Source organism: Plectropomus leopardus, chromosome 11 (genome assembly GCF_026936395.1).
Source record: "Plectropomus leopardus strain MGB_pleo_1.0 chromosome 11, ASM2693639v1, whole genome shotgun sequence".
Taxonomy (NCBI): Eukaryota; Metazoa; Chordata; class Actinopteri; order Perciformes; family Serranidae; genus Plectropomus; species Plectropomus leopardus.
In genome coordinates, this window is record NC_142186.1 from 15,451,912 (window position 1) to 15,468,789 (window position 16,878).

General features: G+C 38.9%; 1 protein-coding gene across 1 annotated transcript in view; it reads right to left on the reverse strand.

Moving 5' to 3' along the window:
- Positions 1–4,552: 4,552 nt before the first annotated feature.
- mtbp (MDM2 binding protein) overlaps positions 4,553–16,878 on the reverse strand; it is a 36,444-nt gene continuing 24,118 nt past the window's right edge. Inside the window, exons 14-23 of the mRNA XM_042490266.2 lie at positions 13,723–13,887; positions 10,801–10,894; positions 10,559–10,717; positions 9,969–10,064; positions 9,532–9,795; positions 9,237–9,355; positions 8,917–9,029; positions 6,320–6,433; positions 5,232–5,297; positions 4,553–5,142 (exon numbers count right to left, since the gene is read on the reverse strand). Coding sequence (XP_042346200.2) covers positions 5,104–5,142; positions 5,232–5,297; positions 6,320–6,433; positions 8,917–9,029; positions 9,237–9,355; positions 9,532–9,795; positions 9,969–10,064; positions 10,559–10,717; positions 10,801–10,894; positions 13,723–13,887 — 1,229 coding nt within the window. The 3' untranslated portion in view covers positions 4,553–5,103. The remainder of the gene's footprint in view (positions 5,143–5,231; positions 5,298–6,319; positions 6,434–8,916; positions 9,030–9,236; positions 9,356–9,531; positions 9,796–9,968; positions 10,065–10,558; positions 10,718–10,800; positions 10,895–13,722; positions 13,888–16,878) is intronic.

A 16,878-nucleotide genomic window follows, 5' to 3' on the forward strand; every position in this document is an offset into this window, starting at 1 on the left:
TTTGCTAATACATTTACAATATTAACTTTATCAGGCAAGAATGTCAATTTTGTCTCCACAACTTGTTCTGCTTCCTCAAAAAAAGGCAATTAAATCAACTGATACTGATTTCAAATGTTTTTTAAAATACTGTTAATGCTTAAATTAAGTTTAAGAGTGTCTATCTGTCATTACAATATTTGTTTGAAGATACAGTTCACCCACAAATCAAAAATATATAATATTATAGTGTAGTGCATTGGTTAAAAGTCAAGGAAATAGTTTGACATTTTGGGAAATCTGCTTGTCAGATAAGAGGATTGATACCACACATATATGTCAGTCAAATATAAGCTAGCATTAGACTACAGCGTGGATGTATAAAGAGAAGTCAAAATAGCAGTCAAGGCAGCTCATTCCTATAAAAGTTGCTCAATGGTGTGTGAAGCCAAAAAAATGTATTCTTGGCAATAAAGCAGATAAAATGTCAAAATGTCAAACTTTTTTTTTTTTTTATTAAAATATAAGTTAACATTAAAGCTTATAAAAATAAGAGAGGTAAGGTCAGAGAGAAAAGTTGAGTATAAAATGCTTTCCAGCTGTGTGTCAGAAGTTGATGACATGTTGTCTTTTCACGGTCAGGCTGTACCAGCATCGTCTCTCAGAGGAAAGTTTTGGCACAGATGGTGTCTGGCTGTGCAGGCTAGATGGCAATCATGATTGTAATTTCATCTTAATGGATCCTCATTTTCATCAAGTCTTATAAAACATTGTTAATGTGCTTTTTAGCACAACTGTTTTTGTCACCAAAATGAGCTCCGTCACACACTGGTGCATCCCTACAGAATCAGCCACCTATACTAACACACACACGCACACGCACACACACACGCACACACACACGCTGTTGGAGTGGCTTCCTATAGTCTGTTCAGAACTAATTACTCTTATATAAAATGTACAAACGCAGCAATCCGTGTCATCCTCTCTCTCGGGACTTTAGTTTCTTTTAACTTTGAGCTCATTACTGCAGTACAGGTATAGAGTATCAAACATCGCTCTAGAAATGTTTATTATAAGTGACGTCAAACATCAACATGGCTACCTATAGGGAAGCATCACTGCCTGTCCAAGTCTCTTAATGTAACAGTCTGTGCAAACTAGCAGTTTTATTTGATGTAACCTAAATTATACACCATCAAAACTAAAACAATACGTTCCAGAGGTGCAGCAACCACTGAGGACACCAAGGTCGTGTTCAAAGGGGTTTAATGCCTTGAGAACTAATGACTGAATTATATATTATAATATGCCTATTGGATTGCTTCTGGGCAAAAGTTAAAGAAATTTATTTAGAACAAAAACAGCGACGGTGTGGAGAGGGCTTTAAACAGCATTAAGACCATACTGTAGGGAGATTACATAAACTGTGAAATTGTGATGGTGTGATTTTGTGTGCATGCGTGTGTGTGTGTGGGTGAGTTTTTTGGTATGTTCAGACAAAATGTGAAGAAAAACTTCCAGACAGCAGAGTGGCATATAAGGCTAATGCAAAAATGCACGTGACTTGAGTGAATTGAGAAAAAGATGGACACATGCGAGTTGAAATTTTGAGCTTTTCACATATCAATCCACCTTTTAAACACACAGAGATGACAGGAAAAATGAAAACACTCCATTAGCAAAAGCTAGGGTTATATGGAGGCCTAATATAGTGATAGTGGCCAGCCAAAAATGTTTTAGGTGAGTTATGTTAGGCTAGATAAATTTAAATTTCAGACCTCAGTGTTTCTAAATTGTGGTATAGGCCAAAATACAGTGAGTTGGTTTGAGTAAGGACCAACAAGAAAGGTTCCCTGAAGACTCCAGATGTATACTGATTTATGAATAGAGATAAAACAGGGATTTTTCTTGTAACTCAAACTAGACGTCATTAATTTATGCTTGTTTTGCCACATATAAGCTTACAAATGTCCACAGTGACTGTGTCCAGATCATACATCATCATCAGGTGCACAATTGCAAGGGCAAGTAAAGCTTATGTTGCTGTTTTTTATTTAAAAATTGTAATTGTTACAACAGTGTGTGTCTTGTGCTGTTGTCCCTTCCCCCTTTGTCTGTACATCTGCTCAGGTGTGCTGCATCACCTGGCCTGGAGAAGGAGGTGCTGAAAAGCTTCTGTGGCAGCAGCAGAGGACAGAGGCGTCTGGTGTGGGCCCTGCTGGTCTGACTGCTTCTCTGCCTGGGATTTTTATTGTCTTGTTTGCTTATTTGCTATCAATAAATTCCATGGATTTAATTGTATTTGAGTGTTTTACGTTGCTATTTTGGGTCAGTGAGTCCAGCATATGATTGAGGACCACACATGAAAAGTTCAAACACTTGAACTTTATAGCAGATTACCACTTTACAAAAACTATAGCTACTGACAGTGATATAGCCTGTGTAACATTCATATTGCATTCTAGTTTTGTACTTTTTAATTCATGTGAAAGTAATGAAAAAGGGACAGTACAGTGTTTAACACTGATGGTACCTTCCCGAAGCAGGTACCATCAGGTACAGCAACGCCAACTGCACACATTAGAATATGTAGAAATAATATTGGCAATTTGGTAAGTTTATTTATGAAAATGATTAAATTTGCTAATGATTATTTTGGATGGCGATGCATGGTTGCTTATCATAGCATTTTTTTCCCCTTTATATTCTTGCAATATATTGTGTTACTGTATGAATTAGCTCTTCAGTAAAATATTGATCCAAGGACTACGCACAGAAGAGGCCTTTTTCACCTGCTGTCATGATGTTATAAATTTTCTCCCCACATTCAAACAGAGTAAACAGTTTCCCTGGCAAAAAGACAACCGTGTGCTAACTAGGCTGAAAATACTTCACACTTTGAGTTTGTCTGATCAAACTGTTTAGAGACTTATTTTTCCTCTGCAACCTCTCCCTCCCATTTTAGTTGTATAAATCCCCTTTATCTTGCCTCTTCACTTTCATTTTCTCATCCCTCTTTCAGTCAAAAGACAAACCCAAAGTCCCTGGAACAACAACCTCCCATGGCCATTAATAACATTTATTTTACATGTCCCAACAAGCAGCAGCAACAACAGATGGCCAGCTCAACTATTCACTGCTGTATTCACTGAATGGGCCCAAAGAACCTCTCAGTAAATCATTTAGGGTGCTGGAATCAAAACCAAGAATTCATGTCCACTGCATCTACATGATACAGTACATGAGATGCTGTAACATTTGGTTGTGTAACGTTTGTTGTTCCACAGAAACACTTGAGCTCCAGTTTTACGATTTTTGACTTCTTTTGGAACAATTTTATCTGACATTGTTTTGAGATTTAAAACGGTACAAAGTTTTAATAACACAGAAACAAAAATAAAAAGATGCTTTAATCTCCATTCTAGGAGACTAATGCTAATGGTTACCCTTATCGTGTTATCCCAGGGACTGGTGATAAGTGGCACCATTTGTTGCCTTTTCTGCACAGCCACACAGTATTTTCCTTTTCTGGTCACTTCCTACCAAGGATTTTTGTGTGTGACGCACAAGTATGAGCTACAATGTAAACCATATTATCTCCACTGCTGGTCCACTGCGATACCATAACTTTTATTATCTGCACTCACCCTGACATTCAGTGGTGCTCCCACACACTGATGGATACCACACTGGGTCCATTCCCACAAAAACGTTCACACTTAAAATGTCAGGTTGTGCAGCTTACATACCCTTTAGAAGACTCAAAGTGAGTATCCCTGCGATGACAAACACTATATTTGGATACTTTATGTTAATCCAAAACTATATCTGGTTACCAGAAAGCAGCAGTACATGTTCAACAAAGTGTCACTTGTCTACATGAGACTTGACAATTATCTTTCTCCAGAGTTACAGACAGCACCTATAACTAGAGCAGGAATTCCTTTTTATCCCAAAAATTAAAACTAATAGGTACCAAAAAAAAACCACACTAAAACATAATAAGTTATTCCTGCTCATTGAACAGACCACCAGCTCCCCTTACTGCATTCGGCTAGGAAGAAATTTCATGCGTAGTCACAAAACTGTCATCGAATTCATGCAGGTGATAAAATGCTAGAATAACACTGTCCACTGCTGTGAAGTTGAAACTTTTTGTCGTTAAGTCTGGCTTCACAAAAAAGATCATTTCATGCTGTCTTGGCATGGGAGAGATTTTTTTTGCCAGAAACCTGTAGCCAGCTCCTCCAGGAGAACAGACAGTGACATCCAGCAGGAATCTCAGCAGTGTTCTCATCAGTCTGAACTGAGAACAGACTAGTACAAAGTCTGACTGTCAGTGATAATCGATGCTGCATAATGTGCTGCACCGCTCGTGGCTTTGTTTTCAGTGTCTGAATAACAGCTACCATCCAGACTGGGCTGTTAGCTGTCAGCGCTGATAATGTAATACATATTTCTCAGAAACAGCACACACTGCGCATATACTTTATATCTTTCTTCTAAACACATACACCCACACTTTCCCACTGGCTCAGGTTGTGATCTGGAAGTTACAATGTGCACAAAATAAGAAAAAAACACTTTATTGTGTTTGTGTGTATTGTGTTGGAAACAGTAAAAAGATCAAATATGTACATTTGTAAAATTATTAAAATATGTAGAGACAAAATACACAACTGAGAAAGGATTTAAAATCATGTCGAAAACACGACTGCAACCCAAAGAAACTATCTCGAAGCCTTCATGGCCTCTCACAGTGCAGAGTGGACTAGGTCGATTTTGTCTCAGTATGTTTCTGTTTTTCTGTTTCAAGGCTTTGCAGCAGTGGGAGTGTACCAGAACACAAACAGAAACTCAAAACACACCAACACAAAACATAATACATCTGAAAAAATGATATGTCGCGGTTAAATAGCCTTCGCGAAAGACAAGATAAAATTAAATAAAGGATTAAGATTATTAAAACAGGCTTAATGTAACAATTTAAAACTTATCAGAAAGGCTTAAAAGGCAAAACACTTTGAAATGTGTGAAAATGTGACAAGAGGATGCCGTTTTTTAAGGAACAACATGAAATAACAAAACATTTTCTTTCTCACTGATTGTTCTCGACCGTCTTTACTTCTTGGAGGTCTTCTCCAACACCCAGTCAATGACCTGCAGCAGCATAAAATAACCTTTAGAAGATTCAGGTTTAGAAGAACTAATCCAATTAGAGGAAAACTGTAAGTGTTTGGTCGTGTTACCTGTTTAACGTTGATGCTGGCTGCTTTCTTCATCTCGTCGTGCAGACCCCGAGATGTCTTCAGATCCTGGGATCACACAACAGAAGAGGAGATCACACATGCTGGCAGAGTGAGATGAACTCGTTTGGGCTTTACATCATACTATTTGATCATTTTAGGTCAAAGCTGACTGCTTTTTAACTGGGGAGAGAAGTGAGGTAAAACAGTAAGGAGAAAAAGGAAAAGTGACTGAGTACATTTACTCAAGTACTGTACTTAAGAATAATTTTTCCATGTACAGAGAGAAATCTAGAAAAAAATCCCTGTGACGTCGAGCTATCGACAATAATCACTTATAGGTGGAAAACTGCCATCTGATTTCATTTGCGGATATATTTGAAGTCGGCAAACTTGATTATTTCTGTTGTCATTTTCAGTGGCAACGGTAACGTTTAAAGAGTTAAACACAGGGGTCTCACATAGTTTCTGTTGTGCTTATTTCATGTATTGTGTCACTTTGCTGGATGAAATTTGCTTCTCCTCTCCCAGTGATAACAACAAAATACAAACTAATGCATCAATTACACATTAATATTAATAATTATTATTATTATTATTATTATTATAAAATATATACAGTGTATCAAACATTACATTCTGAAAAAGGTAATTCTGCATAACAATTGCTTTAACGTAAAAGTAAAGTTTTGAAGGTAAGTGTTTGTTGTAGAGAATATTTGCATTACTGTATTGCTACCTGTACTCAAGTAAAGGATCTGAGTACGCCTTCCACCACTGCTGGCAAGTTATTGAGGTTTTTTTCTCAGTGTTTATTTTCTATTAAACAAAAACAGCTGATCACAATTTACAAACAGGCACAAAAGAAAATAGATGAGAAATGGGGTTTTGGCAAAAAAAAAAAGAAAAGGACAAACGGTGTGTTCAAACTGTTCCTATTATCATACTAATTTGTTCTGAGGATCTATAACGAAACACGACATATGGTCAAATTTGCAGAACAAGTCCTGGACGCAAAGAAGCATACAAACCAAGAAACTGTCAGAGGGAGGACGGCGCTGACTGTGAATGTGGGCAGTGAAAGGACTAACCTTGAGATAGAATTTCGAGATATCAAACAGTCTTTTGCTGCAGGCCTCAAAGCGCTCGTGCTCGGCAGTGATCCCGTGGTGTTTGAGTGTTTTAGCCACCACCTCCTGCAGCATCTGAGGACACAAAAGACAGAGACACACACACAGTTTTATATTAACACTTTTGTAAAAAACATTATATCTAGTTGTGTTTATTCCCTACCCACCTGACTCAAAACCGCTTCAGAGAAACTAATTTTAACGCAGCTAACTTTTCAAAAGAAGCAGATGTCAAAGTGTCGACTTTGGGGGACGTCCTTGCGCAGTGTTGCACGCCTTTACATTCAGCGTGAGGTGCAAACATACAAATATTTTTTTCTGGCAGTGTCGACAGGGAAAATACATTCCTGAAAAAAACAGATCTGCCTTTAATCTTGTCACAGCGACTGTTCTGAGGAAACACCATAAATTATTGTGAAGAATCATCTGTGCCATTCAGTCTCATGAGGAGAAAGGCAGCTTTTAATCTCTGTCCTGAATAAACTGCTATCATTATTTCTGAATAGGGCCAACTGTTCTTTCCTATACTTGGGTTTGGATGATAAGCCTGTTTGCATAGTAATCAGAAATCAGAACAAGTCAAGGTCGGGATGCAGATTGTGAGCTGTACGTGGGACAGAGGAAATGGTGTGAAAGTGTGTGTGTGTGTGTGTGTGTGTGTGTGTGTGTGTGTGTGTGTGTGTGTGTGTGTGTGTGTGTGTGTGTGTGTGTGTGTGTGTGTAGGTCCACGTGTGTGTCTGTCATTGCACACATTTTACTGTACAAATACGTCAAAGATGGGACAGAAAAGTGTGTGTGCGTGAGTGGAGGCAGGCAGCAGGTGATAAAAGTATAGTTGTTAAAGTACTTCTGTGGAGACATCATAATGCAGCCCACACATTCAGAGTGATCACATGCAAAACATAAAACATTAATCTTCACTGGAGCTGTTGCGCAACTCTCATCTGTCATGGGAAGACTGCGAGTGTGTTTTGTGCGTCCGTCTGTCACTGCGTCTGTGTTTTTTTCGATAAGGGGGGACTTACACATTCAGTTGTTGATTTTAGGAGAAACAGTATAATTATTTGTTAAAAGTGGGACAACTATAGCTGATTACTTGGACTTCCTTTTACTGACCCAAGTAACTGCTGAATTCTTGAATGCTACTCTATTTTTTTTTTCTAAAAGTTGGACCAGTGGAGCAAGGAACAACAAGAAGGTCATCATGAGAGGTGTGGCAGTACACCAGCTTATACTGTGGTGAAACATACTGACGTTTCTATTACTGTCAGTACTGTAACTACCATTGTTTTCAGGTGGACCCGTGAGCACAACACAATGCTTCTGCCTTCATTATCAGTTTTACTTTGTTAAATGGTTTACCTTCGAACAGATGCACTGATGGGTAAAAAGACAGTGACCACAGCAGGACAGCGATCCAGTCTCCTTATCTGTTTAGCTCCAGATACTGAGGCAATGCTAACATTAGCTCATTGACTTACTGGAGTGCTGGGAGTTTAAAGGTGCTGGATCATAACATTAAGTATGATAGAGGGACAGAATACATTTTGGATGACTAACAAAGAGGAAACTTGCAAGAATCTGCGCTATTATTCCTGACGTTGTTTACTCTGTTTAAAGTGTGTTTGTGTTGAGTCCAATAAATTTAGTTTTTTTTTGACCACCTTTAATTTTTTAAGGTATGAAATCTATGAGGGTCGCTGCTGAAAATCATCGAATCATCAGTCGCCCTCAGTCGACTGAGTTTCTTCAAATCGGGTGGTCTTTTTTTTTTTTTTGTCCGTCAGTGTACCTATGAGAACGTCTCAGTCCACAGATTAAGCTGCAGAGTGAGCGCTCTTTGCTGGCATGATGCTCTCTGTCATGGGTAGCTGCAGACCCAGACCTAAGGTGAGCCTGAGTGAGATGGAGGTAGCTGCCCTGAGGAAGAGAGGTTTTACCCAGTCAGGCTCCGAGACAACGTTATCCTCTGTCTTCTGCTTAGAAGTGGTGAATTTACAGCTTACAGCAACTTAATATGATACAGTCTCTGGCTTTTGTTTGATTTCTAGTCTCAGCAAAAAATGTTGCAAATTTCGGATCCCTCGTTAGCGTAATTTACATGCATCAGCTCAGAGGGCTGAGCTTGGCTTGTTGAGTATGTAATGTGACCGCTGAACCCTGTTTAAAATCTCAAACTCTATACAGAAAAAAGAAACAGAAAAGAGGAATATTTGTGGAGAACAGCCAACTCTGATTTAAGTGACATAATCTGGAGTCTGGTACAGCCAAAGAAATCCCAGGCAAACTTGGTGTGGGTTATTCTTACTATATTTCTATTAAGTTTATGATTTTTGGGCCATGATAATTGTAGCATAAAAAATGTAATACTGGCACAATCCAATGGACAGAACTACTAAAATAAAACCTTTAATCGTGAATTATAAACTTGTTGGTGTGGGAAATGCAGTAGTAAAAACTTATGGTCAACGTCCACTGTCAAAGGGTCTCTTAGCATTAAACTTCTCTTACATGAAGGAAAACTTAGTACCTTGCATGCTTGTTTTTCTTACACTCACCCTGTTGTGTTTCTGGGAGCGTGACTCTTTGGTAGATTTCTCCCCTGTTTGTGAGTGATGTGTTTTCAGCTGCTGAGGTTTAGGTTTGTCTGCAGATGGAAGGGTCACCAAACCTGGGTAGTAATGTCAAGAAAATAAAAAAAATTAGGTATTATCATCATGACAGTGTGAACCAAATTGCCACATCATCGCAGTGTGAACCGAATATGTACCATTAAACCCCTAACTGATTATACAGACAGTGTTATTTAGTGGAAAGTCAAGTATCAGCTGTGGGAAAGCAGGAACACTAGTCCACACACATAGTGTGTTTGTTTTACCTGAGGATGTGGACTGCGATCTGCTCGGCTGTTGTCGTAGAGACCTGATCGCAGGGTGTGTCCCGCTGCTGCCGCTGCTCTGAGAACAGAGGGAGTCACTGCTCTCTGACTTCACCAGCCTGGATCATTCGCAAAAACATACAAAGACACAAACATGGTAAACATTACTAACACTTACAAAGAAACAACATTCCATGTACCACAACCATAAGATCGTCAAAACCATCCACCCATCAATTAATCCATCAATTGTTCAATCTTTCTTGCTGCTCGGGAGCAACACCGATTATTGTACCTTTTGCGGGGATAACCTCCGATAACGTCCGTGTCCCACGATTTGCGCTTAAGTCGTGCTACATCAGCGTTCTGCAAAGTCTCTCCATCAGGCACACTTCCTGGTTCTGACATCACAGCAGGAGAGGGGGCAGGGCTGAGTGCGAAGGGGAGGGCACAGGGCTCCTTTGAGCAGGTGGTTTGGGTCTCGTACCGAATCAGACGGGACTGGAGTTTCACAAAGGCCTGGTCCCGGTCCAATGACCGCTGGTTGTCCAGGCAGAACCTAGAGGAACAAATATATATATATGAATTTAATAATAAATTTAAAAAAAGTAATGCAGACTGATGTGGCTTGATACCATCTGAGATTCTGCTGATCATAACGTTTTTTTTAAATAGCAGCCCATTAAGTAAAATACTGGTTACTGCAGCTGCACAGTCGCTGTATAAACTTACTCTATGCCGTGGTAATGCGACGCTGAGGCCTTGTTGAAGGGCATCTGGACAATTCTCCTGGGAGAAAGGTCTGGTGACAGCTGAAACACATTATTACTGAAGAGAAAGAGAATGTGGAAGAAGGAGAAAGAGGAGAAACAAATAAAACAGTTTGTCAAAGAAAATGTGTTTTTCTCCCCACTAAACCACAAATACAAATGTCACTTATTAAAAACACACCGTTTGGCCTGACAGAATTATTAGCAGTAACTGATGACTGCTCTGCTGCACAACAATTATTTGCTCAACCCACTTTTTTTTTTACAAAGGTTGTAAGCTCATTGTTGCGGGCTAATGATCATAATAAAATCCTCATTATGGCCTCATTAACTGTCATCCAGAACCATCCCAACACAACACAGATTGTATTTACCTGATTATAGAGTGTCAAAGTTCATTTCTAAACCTATACTACTTCTGTACTGAGTCACTTTACTTGTTTCATGACCATCTTTATGTCTGCCTGTGATGCAGTATATGAATTTAAGCTCCAGTCAGCGCTCACTGTGGACAGTCCAAATCAAGGAGCCAGAAAAGCTGATTGAACCTACCCTCTGTTGATAGCCAGTGGTTGCAGCTCCCCTGCAGGCAACCCATCAGATGTGAAATGTCTGAGAAGTTCTTTGGCGTCCAGTAATGCAGAGGAGCTCCTCTGATTGTCTTTAGGACCCAGCAGACTGTCAGTGGAGCCTGGACCTAACAGACCAAATCTAACACACGAAATACTCTGTAGATTAGATACAGTTATTCTAGGAACACAGAGTTATCATATGTTTCTTTAAATCTCATTTACCTCCTCCTCTGTCGTCTCTTCTGCAGGTTCTCTATGTTGTGGAGGACGCTCCTCTCAGGCCAGTCAGATTGCAAATGGGAAACGGTCTGAAAACCTACAATGGCAAAAAAAACAAGGATTAGCTGGACAGAGCAAAAGTTGTGTTGACTGAATATTTCCATTGTTGGGTATATGAAATATCCAGAAGTAATGAGCTAAAATGAAGCAATAAACTAACTACAACACAGCCACATGACTTTGATGTTGCCACCACTAAGAGGATGTAAAATCATCTTTGTTGGGATGATGCTCCGTAGGCTCATTACGCTACTTGATAGCAATCGTCTTTTTAAGACCCATAAAAGCTTCAAAGTTTACGAGTCAGGTATTTACTGACATATTTTATGTCGTAGAATGAACTATGGAATTCTCTTCATCTTGTGTAACCACTGACCTTATTCCAAGCATCGGACCAAGAACCTATTGACTTTGAGACGAGGGAACTGGGAGTGCTAAAATTCTAACTCATTTCAGAGTTTTACGATTTATTCCTGCACCACTGTATCGTGAAGCAACTATGGACCCAAAGGTTCACTGTGCCCGTAAATCCCTGTACTACAAAATGAGCCTTCAAATCTGGACAGAAAGAGCCTTAGTTGTGCATATGAGGATTTTTAGCTGTCTGATATGGACTTGAAAAAAAACAAGCAACTGCTCGGCTTCAGATGCTTTAACACTGTTTGGCTGTGCTTGACCCATAAGCTGGGGCTCACAGTAGTTGATGTCATAAAAGAGGTGGACGATATCAATCATTTTAAAATGCTGATGGATGAGCATTTACAACACCTTAAAGAAAATAGAGTTTAGTGCTGCCGGAAAAATTCTGGAAGATATTATTGAGGCAGCATCATATTTTAGAACAGTGGAGAAACTACCTAGTGCATAGCCACAGGCTATATGGGCACCATGTGCAGCATGATGGATTACAGGAGTTATCCAAACTTTCACTTGAGCCAGGTCAACAAATTGAACTCTCTGCAGACAGATGAAATCTCAGCATCCAAAATATCATCACTGCACTTTTCTTGTGCTTGGACAGGAAGGCTTTATGATATCTCAAGGATGACAGAAATATGATGAAACTATGCTCAACAGATTTACTGACAAGATGACAGTGTTTAATGCACAGTGATGCCCCGAGGTTGTAAGCGTGTGTTACATGAAGAGACTGAACCACTTCGCCAGCGGTATTAAAGCCCACACAGAGTCATTCACACCTTTAGGCGACACCGATACACAGATGCAAAAGTCATTCCTGATGGATTGCAGAAGCCGTTCCTTGCTGTAAACAACATTCCCATCTGCAGAGCAGAGCGTGGGCAAAGATTACAGGAAAAGAGTACCTGCTTTGCACCTTAAAATGTAAGTCTCTACATATTTACATCCATCATCACTTCTGTTTTGATGCTTTGTGGCTCAACTCTTCTGAAATACAAATACATCCTCTATGCGAAGTCCTGGAGGGTTGAATACATGTAAATGATACTGACGGTCCTCCTCGCTCCGATTCCACTTTACCGAGGCAATGCCTCAATCTAGTAACATAGATTGAGGCAAGAATTACTCAATAAAGATCATGACAGACAATTTTGTGCAAAAACTCAAAAAATAATTGGCAAATAATGTCACAGCATTTATGACATGAAAAGTGCTTGACATGCAAGTCTATTAGGCCCCAAGGCAACATTTTTAAAAGCGGCACTACCCTCACTGTGCACATTTAGCTCTGGCTGCAGGCTAGGACTTGTTTTATAACTTATAATTTATTTGCTTATTATTAGCTGGCATTGTTTTTTTTTAGAGTGTCATCCCATGAATGGGCATGAAGTGAATACCTACACACTGGGTAACAACTCACGAGAAAAACAGAATATGTGTTTTGGTAAATGGCTGAGCAGACATCAGCTTTCGTGATTGTCATGTGGATTTTTGCCCACAGTATTGAGAGATTTCTAACGTACTGTTCACCATGTCTATATCTTCAGACTGGCTGAATAATTTAAAGCCATTTAACAGTAGTAAATGCCATTATTTGTATACAAGGAGCTTTATAGTGTATATATGTATAATTCAGCTCTGCAGTATCCTATAGTCCTGGCTCCCTTTCATCTAGTCATGTTGATCGGACAAGCAGACATGTCGAAAAAAACCTCTCATGACGGCCTCCTACTGAAGCTGTAATTCAGAGTTGGAGCAATCAAGAATTTCTGACAGCAACATTTCCTACTTGACAGAAAGAACAATAATAAGTGTCAAAAAATAATAGCTAAAAAAAAAGCCACCATTGCTGGCAGTTACAAAGAATTACACCCTATATTAACACACACACACACACACAGTATAAACAATTCATCTGTTTTAAAAGGGCCTGTACTTTGTATCTAGTTTCACTTGTTAACTAACTGCTCCAAAAAGGTAACATAACAAAACAGTAATTTGGGCTGTTTAAATGCATTGACAACAGGGCAAGAAGTGGGGATAAACCATTCTGAAATTATACGTGAACATGGCAAAGACGGACTAACGGAAGTTTTTCCTGTTCTTCCTACTCTGCTGACATCTGACGGCTTTTTTCTAAACCAGCACTGGCTGAATGGAGCTCAAAGTAAAACTGAGAGTTTTAAGTATTCATTTGAAATTTGAAACATTTACCAACTTCAGACATTTATTTATGCACAACAAAAAAAGTGTTATTTAAGGGCAACAAACAAAGCATTTCATATCACAGGATGATGTGGAAAAAGGTGTACTGTGAGTGGTGTCATGTCTTGAATCTGCATGAGAAAGACTGAGCAGCCTACTGACTCATTTCCACTGTGTATGCATCTACTGTGGCTTTGGATCGTGAAAAAAATTGTTTTTTGACTCTTTCTTAGTCCATACCTGGGTCTTTGGCAGCACTGCTCTCCAGCTCGTCTGTCAGACAGGTGGCAGCAGAGGGCAGAGTGGAGTCAATCATCTTCAGGTACTGCTCCCTGGCCAAACTCAGAATGACCTTCAACTCACTGACGGGTATTAAAGGTGACGCCGATGCTTCTTTTTTCTGTCCTGGACACAAAAACAGAGTCTGGTTTTCATTCATGTAGCAGCAGTGATCTATACATGCTTAGAACCTGAATGCCTTCTTTGTGAGCTGCAGGGAGGAAGTAACTAAAAAGTGAATAAGTGAATCTCGTTGGACTAACTTTTGAATTTCACAACTACTCTACACTACACTGGTAAGTTTCAAGAGAAAATATCCTGATAATGAACTACACCAGACTCCAAAGATCTATGTGAAGAAGCAGGGAGAATCACTTGCATTTATCAGGGGAGATAGGGTTCCTCTCTGCTGTAGCCGCAGTGTGTAAAACAGGTGTAGTTTTACATTTTAATCTTATGCAGCCTTAGCTTTTTTTATTGGAACAGCAAACACTCTCACACTCTCTCTGGACATTTTAATGAGGTTGCCAAGGGGCAAATTTATACAGATGATATTATTCAGGGACATATTTTAAAGTATTAGTTTATTGAGCAAAAATATCCACAAATTGCTATGTTTAGTTAATTTTAGTTGTAAATTTTAAGTGTTTTTAATATTTGTCAACAAAGTCAACAGAGCTACACAGATGTGATGGGGCAATTTGGGAAAAGTTTTTCGTTACATTATAAACAGTCGAGAGTTAGATAACCAGTGAAATTGAAACAGAGAAAATGCTAAATTAAGTTCTTAGCACGCACATGCTTGCATACTCATCACACGCATGAGACACAGACAGATTACAGCCTACAAGACAACAGACAGACTTATGATAGAGCGCACACGCTACACACTTTACATAATCAGAAAAACTTCCAGTGTTTCTAAGTTTTGTCACTTATAAGGACATGCCTTTTCCCCAATTTAATGCCAAGTCAGAATATATTGCAGTGAATTTCATTAAGACCTGTGGTCTGTCAGGACTCTTCATTCTGCTCATGGCCTTTTCAAAGAACAACCCTATTGCTTTTCCCAAAGTCTGAAGAATTTTACTCCATTTCCTTTAATCTGGCTCCACACCACTGGTGTTTCACTATCTTTGGCTGCCAAGGGGACATTATGTGCGTCTGTAAAATAATGATATTTCAACAGAGTCCTTCTATGCACCATTCCTTCTGTGCTGAGAGCTGCAGCGAGCCGAGAGTTCAAACTGACGACAGTTCAGGAGGCTCTGCGTGGCCCCGATAGCAGATACAAACACAAGCACTCTCAAAGACTGAAAATTGAGCTCAATGGAATTAATATAAGGAGTCAACACTGAGGACTCTTAACCTTTTTTGTCTACTGACGGGTGACTGAATAAAGGGAACATGTCCAGTCTTTAACTACAGTACAACTGCAGATCAATGCTCTGTTATTCATGTAAGAGCTGCAACTAACAATTATTTTCATAATCTGACAATTATTTTCTCAGTTATTTCATTCATTGTTTTGTCTCTAAAATGTTAGAAAATAGTGAAAAATGCCAAACCCAAAGACATGAATTCATTATGACATAAAACAGAGAAAAGCAGCAAATATTTGACAATTTTACTCAAAACTACAGAAAAAAAATGATAAGTTATCAAAAAAAAGGTTCTAATGTGCTTTTTGTGGTTTGACTGAACAATTAATCAATAAATGTTTTAGCCCTTATCAAATTATCAAAATAGATTTATTGGTTAAAAAGACTAGTTTTTATGACCTGTTTTTGAAGATAGGAGCCATGATGCAAATGGTATGATGTGTTCTCCCATCAAAGACAGTAAACATTATACAGTATGTGTTGATTCCCAAACCATGAAGAATTAATATTATGGTTCCCTCACATTTTTATGGACAAAATTTCAAAAGTTTTCCATAAAATTTGAATGGACTCGTAAAGACTTTTTTTCCCTGCCCCACCTGCTCAGCATTTTTCAAACGTATGAGCTAGCTGGCAACATGAGGAGGGAATGGAGAAACATATGTGATGGTAAATGAAATGTCAGACGATGACACGTATTACAGCTACGCATCCCTACCGAGAATACATTTTCTGCTGTGGAAGGTTATAAACTAAGGATTACTGTGTTGAATTCAATTGCAAAACAATAACAAAATTCATTAACTTTTTCAAAAAACCTTTTAAATGATATTTACAAATTCCATGACTCTCAAAGGCCTAGAAAACCTGACTGTGAATCTCCATGATTTTTCCAGAATTTCCATGACCGGCACAATGAGTGGTTGTGTCTGTCTGGATAACATAAAAAGATGAAATGGTGAATGAGACAAATTAGAGAGTGGTGTGAGCCAGCAGCTGTCAGTGTCAGGAAAGAGTTAGCATCATGAGGCAAACACATCCTTCTTAAAACACCTCCTTCATATTGTATTGTAAAAAAAACTGCTGAACAGTGTGCAATGTCAGGTTTATGTAAGTGTGTCTGTAGCTGAGTCAACATGAAGTGAAAAATACCTTTGTTTTTCTAACAGTCAAACAAAGAGAATGAGACAACATACCGAGTTGGATATGTAAAAAATGTTGTGTGTCTGTTATGTGAAAAGTCTGTTCCCTTTAAACTCCCAAATACATTTTCTCCTCAACTGTTCTGTGAGAGGTCGCTTCCACATCCTGCTTGGGGGCATTAAAGTTTGATTGACGTGTCTTAGCGAGCTCAAGGAGCTGTTCTGGCGGCTTGTCTTGGTTATTATCATACATTAGCATGCAAGCAATAATAACACCTGTATATATAATTAACAATACTGGTTTGCATCTTGTGTTGCTGCTAGATTGTGTGCTGCTTAGTTTTTGTTTATTTGCACACTGGATGGCACTTTGAGTACTGCTCCTATTTTGACTTTCTTTTATATTTTTTTTTATGTTTTGAATATCAGGGAGTGGCAGCCTAATTTTGTTGTGTTGTTGTCTCACACAGCAGCAATGACAATATATATTTTTTTAATCATCAAAAGCACAGTGGTAGCACCAAAATACAACAAAAATGGTGAGGAAATCTGTTTGACTACAACAATGTGCAGCATTTTCCTGTCTACATAAT